The sequence below is a fragment of the Cryptomeria japonica genome, chromosome 3 (genome assembly GCF_030272615.1).
Source record: "Cryptomeria japonica chromosome 3, Sugi_1.0, whole genome shotgun sequence".
NCBI lineage: Eukaryota > Viridiplantae > Streptophyta > Pinopsida > Cupressales > Cupressaceae > Cryptomeria > Cryptomeria japonica.
The window spans coordinates 767724430-767730429 of NC_081407.1; the positions used below are offsets into that span (position 1 = coordinate 767724430).

Here is a 6000-nt window from a genome sequence, read left to right on the forward strand (position 1 = left end):
AATTGTTCCAGATAGAAGAAGTATGCACATCACACAAAGAGGACAGCATGGAAGATAAACAGAACAAAAAAGTTTTTTATAGTCCAACATCAACACCTTTATTGTGGTCTTCAGAGTTATACCTGGAGGAGCTCATGGATGTAAAAAAGAGGCTCGAAACTTTAGAAGGAATTGAGAAGAGGAGAACAAAGTGTATGAAGCAACAAAAATACAAGCAAAATAGAGAGAAAGAACAAAAGCCTAAAAGAGCAAATTTCAAGCATGCAGATCAAGATGGAAGCAGGACAACAAGAATTGGAAATCATAAAACAAGAATTAGAACAATGGAAATCAAGTAATGACAAGAGATCTGAACTGACAGAGGGAGAGGATGCAACAAAAGTAAAGGAAATTCAATCAACCTTAGCAGACTTAGAAAATAAAGAGTCTAAACTAAGGGAGCAAATAGAAGAGGCTAAATCTTGGTCACAAGTAGTAAGCAGATCAGCAAACAAACAAAAAGGAAACATTGAGCAGCAAATTAAAATACAAATAAGAGAAGAACAAGATAGACGTGGCAAGGCTGCAAATATCATTATCAAAGGTCTCAAAGACTTTGGAGAAAAAGAGAGAATTGAAATTCTAGCTAGAGAGTTTCTTAGAGATAAGCTAGAATGGATAGGGGGTGTTTAGCAAGCAAAAAGGTTAGGAAGAAAGATAGAAGGTAGAGATAGGCATGTAAAAGTTAAACTGAGAAACATAGAGGATAAAAATTTTATCCTTAGAAATAGAAGAAGGGTCACAATTCTATCTAGATGAAGATTTGACTTTTGCTCAGCAGGAGGGACAAAGGAAGGAATGGAAGGAATGGAATAAAGTAAAGGCAGCAAGAGAGGAGGGAAAGTGGGCATGGTTGAAGAACGGAAAAGCTCAGATTACGGAGCGCCTCTCAAATAAGAAAAAGGAAATAGGGGCCCCACGGAACTGCTTAAATGTAGTGAGTTGGAACTACAGAGGTTATCCATGGAGAAGTGGTCCTGGGGTGGGGCCCATAGGAGAGGGGAAAGATATTATCATTTTTGTTGAAATGCATGAACATGACAGGCTGCAAGGTCCCAGACTTTGAAGGTTACAAGAAACTTTTTGTTTGGAACAAGGGGAATGGGACAGGAAAAGGTCATGGTGGAGTTACAGTGCTTATAAATGATAAGTGGTATGGAGCTGTTAAAGTTGAAAAAGAGAACCCAAACAAACAATACATTTGGTTGCACATAACAGTGAATGCGATAGCTTTTAGGTTGGCTGCTTGCTACTTTGCCCCTCAAAACTCTAAGTTCTACAAGAGGGGGAATTTAGACAAAGAAGATCCATATGCATATCTAAAAAATGATATCTCCTTATTCAGCACCTTAGGAGAAATAATGCTAATTGGTGACTTCAATGCAAGGACGGCTAATAACCAATCTTTACAATTGAGCAGTGGTAAAAAGGGAGAAAATAATCTGCTGTGGTTGGAAGAAATTGAGGGTCAATCTTGGGAAAGAGCTTCACAAGATAATAATGGGGATGTCTCACATTTTGGGGCAGAATTATTGGGGATGTGTAGTTTGTTTGATTTGGTTATTTGCAATGGTATGAGAAGCTGGCCCACATCAAGGGGTTTTACTTGCAAAACTTATAATGGTCAAAGTGTGGTAGACTACTTGATTTGCTCTCAAAACTTTACATCTAAAGTGCTGGAGTTTGACATCAGAGATTGTCTTATAGAAATGAAATTGGATCATATGCCTCTTTTTATGAAGTTGGAATTTGCCTCAAGCAACCCACAAGATAAACAGGCTCCGTACATGCAAAAGACAACAGCTACTAAAGGCAAAATCCTCATAAACCAAGAAAACAGGGACATCTTTAATGTTGTCCTTAAACAACAATTTCATGAAATAAATAATATTCTGGTTGATGAAAGATTCAATACGGAAGAGGATCATGTCCATAGCAGCTTGTTGATCCCTATAATACACAAGGCTTTGAGCACCTGCAAAAGGACTTGCAGTAGGAAGAGGGTTGCGAATACTTTCCCGGCAAACCCATGGTATGATGAAAATTGTAAGGCAGCCAAGAGATCTTTGAAAGGGAAAGGTATGAACAAAGAAAATAGGAAGAGGTACACAAAACTCATTCAAACTAAAAAAGAAAAATACGTACAGGTGAGAATGGAAGGAGTTAATCTATCTTGGTAAACACAGTCCCAAAGATTTCTGGAAGGAACTGCAGCAAAGGAGAAAACAAACTGAAAACAATATTACAGATGCCCAATGGTTGGATTATGCCAAGCTTCTTTATGAGCGGTTACAGGATAATAATTTTCCTCCCATTGTGACCACTTTGATGGAGTTATTCACAATGGATGATATCAAGCAGGGACTAAAGAGTTTCGCAAATGGTAAGGCAAGTGATATTGATGGGCTTCAAGCAGAATTCTTAAAGTGGGGAGTTGAGCTTCTTACTCCTCACATAAAAGGTATCTTCAATAGGGTCATACGAGATGGTTTTCCAGCAGATTGGACAACTAGCGTGGTTATCCCTCTCTTTAAGAGTGGGGATATCAACAACCCATCTAACTACCGCACTATTATGGTCAACCCCCTTCTAGGCAAACATTTTGGGAGCTTGGTGGAACGTAGAATCAGCAGTTGGGCAAAAGCGGAAGGAAAAAGGGCCAAAGGTCAAGCCGGTTTCAGACCTAGACACTCCACCATTGATCATTGCATCACTCTTCGGCATTTGATAAAGAAAATATGGGACAATCAAGGGGAAGAAGCATATTGCTGTTCTGTGGATTTTAAGAAAGCATTTGACATGGTGCCTAGAGACAAACTTTGGAATAGAATGAAAGATTTGGGTGTACCTGATGTATATAGAGCAGCAGTCCATAGACTTTATGAGAAAATTAGAGCTAAAATCAGAACTAGTGAAGGAATGTCCGAGTGTTTTGGTAGTGACATTGGCGTTAAGCAGGGGTACCCTCTATCTCCCACTTTGTTTGGTTTATACATTGATAAATTAGAAACATGGTTAAACACGTCGGAAGGTGAAGGTGTCCATCTTGCAGGCTATGTGGTGAAATTACTTTTATATGCGGATGATCTTATCCTAATATCTAAAACGGCTCATGGTTTGAGAAATCACTTAAGAGCTCTAGAGCACTTTTGTCAAGAGGTAGGGATGGAGGTGAACATTATCAAAACCAAGATCATGATTTTTTCTTTAAAGAGGAAAGCTAAGCAAATTACCTTTCTTTTTGAAGGTAGTCCGCTGGAAATTGTGAAAGAATACAAATATCTTGGCATCGAATTTCAAAGTAAACTTAGTTGGGAAACTTGTAGAGCGTAAGGATACAGGGGGGATGGAAAGCGTCATATTTACTTCAAAATAGGTGCAGAAAAGCTGAGCTGTGGGATTGGAAAACCAAGAAAACTCTTTTCGATTTGTTGGTCACACCAGTCGTTCTCTATGGATGCGAGGTTTGGGGGGGCAGCATGTCAAATTGTGGATGGAGACAATTAGAAAGAATTCAAAAGCACTTGATCACAAGCAATCTCAAAGTTAAAACTTCAGTGCCTTATGATATCCTTTTAGCAAAAGCAGGTACTTTTCCGTTGGAGGCATCAGCTATAATCCGGTTAATAAGTTATCTAAAGAAGGTTGAAAACATGAGTAACCAAAGGTGGCCCAAAATTGTGACGGAAGAGGGTCTTAACCATAGGAAGAAAACTTGGATGAAACAAAACAAAAAGTGGTTGAACAAATGGAACATCAAACTACACGAGTGTCCTAATACTAATGGGGAAATAAAGAAGTTCGTCATTGAAAAGTTTCAAACTGCCATGTGGACTAATCACATTGGTCGTAAAAAGGCGTATTACATCAAAGAGTTTAACCCAATTGGAGAACATGGTGAGAAAGCATATTTAGGGACAGCTATTAAAGGGAAGGCAAAGCTGTTACTTGCTCAATTAAGGACTGGTTCACATCATCTCAGATGTGAAACAGGTAGGTGGCAGAGACCCAAAGAGGTTTGGGAGGAGAGAACTTGCCTGTTCTGCAAGGCGGGTGCTATAGAGACTGAATGTCACTTTCTCATTGAGTGCATTGCTTACGATGATATACATGTTCAATATGAGTTTATCTTGAAAGCCGACAACATGTATCATTTATTTGATGAGGACAAGATCAACCAAACTGCTAGCTATCTGGTCAAGATTCATAGCAGGAGATCTGACATGGAAAGGAATTCAAAGGGTCTAGTGCTATGATTTTCTTGGTCCCATAGACCGATCAGTCTTGTGAACGTCAGTAAAATCATTCATTCATTCATTAGTATTAAGGCATATAGGAAAATCTTCTCGAATAGGATGACCTCAAATGATAAATAAATCATCAGAGCAGGAGACATTTTACATATTAATGCATGCAAATGTCTGTTTAGATCTGGTAAACTACAACATACAATTCTGATTCCGAATGTGACCTACCCATGCAGGCAAGGCTATGCTAATATTTACAAATGTATGGATGCAACATACCTCAATAGATGAGGCCATAGTAATATGTGGCCATGCCAGTATTTAAATCTGGTAAACTACCACAACCAATTCTGTATGTGTCGTCCACAACGGACAAGGCTAAATGCAAATTTTGGACGTGGCATGGAGAACAGACAAGGTGGAATGCAAGTCATAGGTGAACTTTAACAACGAAAAACAAGTGATGATCCTTTATTTACATATTGCCAAGGACTTATAAGCAAGAACAAACAAACAAGAGTCGTGAAGTGTTTTAGAACGTGAACGTAAAGGCGGTGATATAAGTTCCAAAAAATTTAATATTGATGTAACCATTCATGTAATCAAAGACAAAATAATCAAACTAAGAACGCTTTAAAGGATTTAAACTGACCATAAGCAACGGAATTAAGTTTTGGTAAGCTATGTTCCCAGTCTTCTCGGCATAAATGCGAATGGATCTCTTCATCATGGTGTTCTTGCCCATGAGCACGACGGAGTCCGGGCGGAGGCCCTGCCGAATGGACTGCAACTGTTTGGAACCCACATTGTCAGCGAGGCACACTAGCACCTGCGAATACTCCTCCAGCATCTCGCATATCTTCTTGTCGTAGATCACCTTCTTCTCTGCTTTCGTCCCCTTGAAACCCATTTTCTTTACCACTACTCTGCTACGACTGCTCTGGCTCGTTCCAAAAGAACTGAACTTTTTACGATTGTGTTTTTATAAGATTAGGGTTATGCTCTATGGAATTTGCGGCTCCGTTAGCTATCTTTCTGATTGTGCTTTTTTTTTTTTTTACTTTTTACATCAACACTAAACTTCCTAATATACTTTTCCATGTCTGATTTCTTATTATGAATCTTGACTAGGAAGCTAGCCGTTTGGTTGATTTTGTCTTCTTGTCTTCGTCAAATAACTGATGCATGTTGTCGGCCTTCATAATGATCTCATAATGAGCTTGAATATCATCATACGATATGCATTCAATAAGAAAGTGTTATTTAGTCTCCACTGCTCCCATCCTGCAAAACAAACAAGTTCTATCTTCCCATACCTCCTTCGGCCTTTGCCACCTACTCGTTTCACACCTGAGATGATGTGATCCAGTCCTCAGTTGTGCCACTAACAACCTAACTTTCCCTTTAATAATTGCCCCTAAATATGCTTTCTCACCATGCTTCTCCGTTGGGTTAAATTCTTTAATGTAGTTTGTCTTTTTGCATCCAATGTGGTTATTCCACATGGTAGTTTGAAACTTTTCAATGACAAACTTCGTTATTTCCTTGTTGGTATTATGACAATCGTGCAGTTTGATATTCCATTTATTCAACCACTTTTTGTTTTGTTTCATCCAAGTTTTCTTCCTACGGATAAGACCTTCTTCCATCTCAATCTTGGGCTAGTGGTGGTTATCCATGTTCTCAACCTTCTTTAGATAACTTATTAACCGAG

At 38.8% G+C, this 6000-nt stretch overlaps 1 protein-coding gene across 1 annotated transcript in view; it reads right to left on the bottom strand.

The window, feature by feature from the left end:
- Positions 1–5324, bottom strand: part of LOC131078114 (large ribosomal subunit protein uL10) — a 38831-nt gene extending 33507 nt beyond the window's left edge. Inside the window, exon 1 of the mRNA XM_058015785.2 lies at positions 4939–5324. Coding sequence (XP_057871768.2) covers positions 4939–5196 — 258 coding nt within the window. The 5' untranslated portion in view covers positions 5197–5324. The remainder of the gene's footprint in view (positions 1–4938) is intronic.
- Positions 5325–6000: the final 676 nt, after the last annotated feature.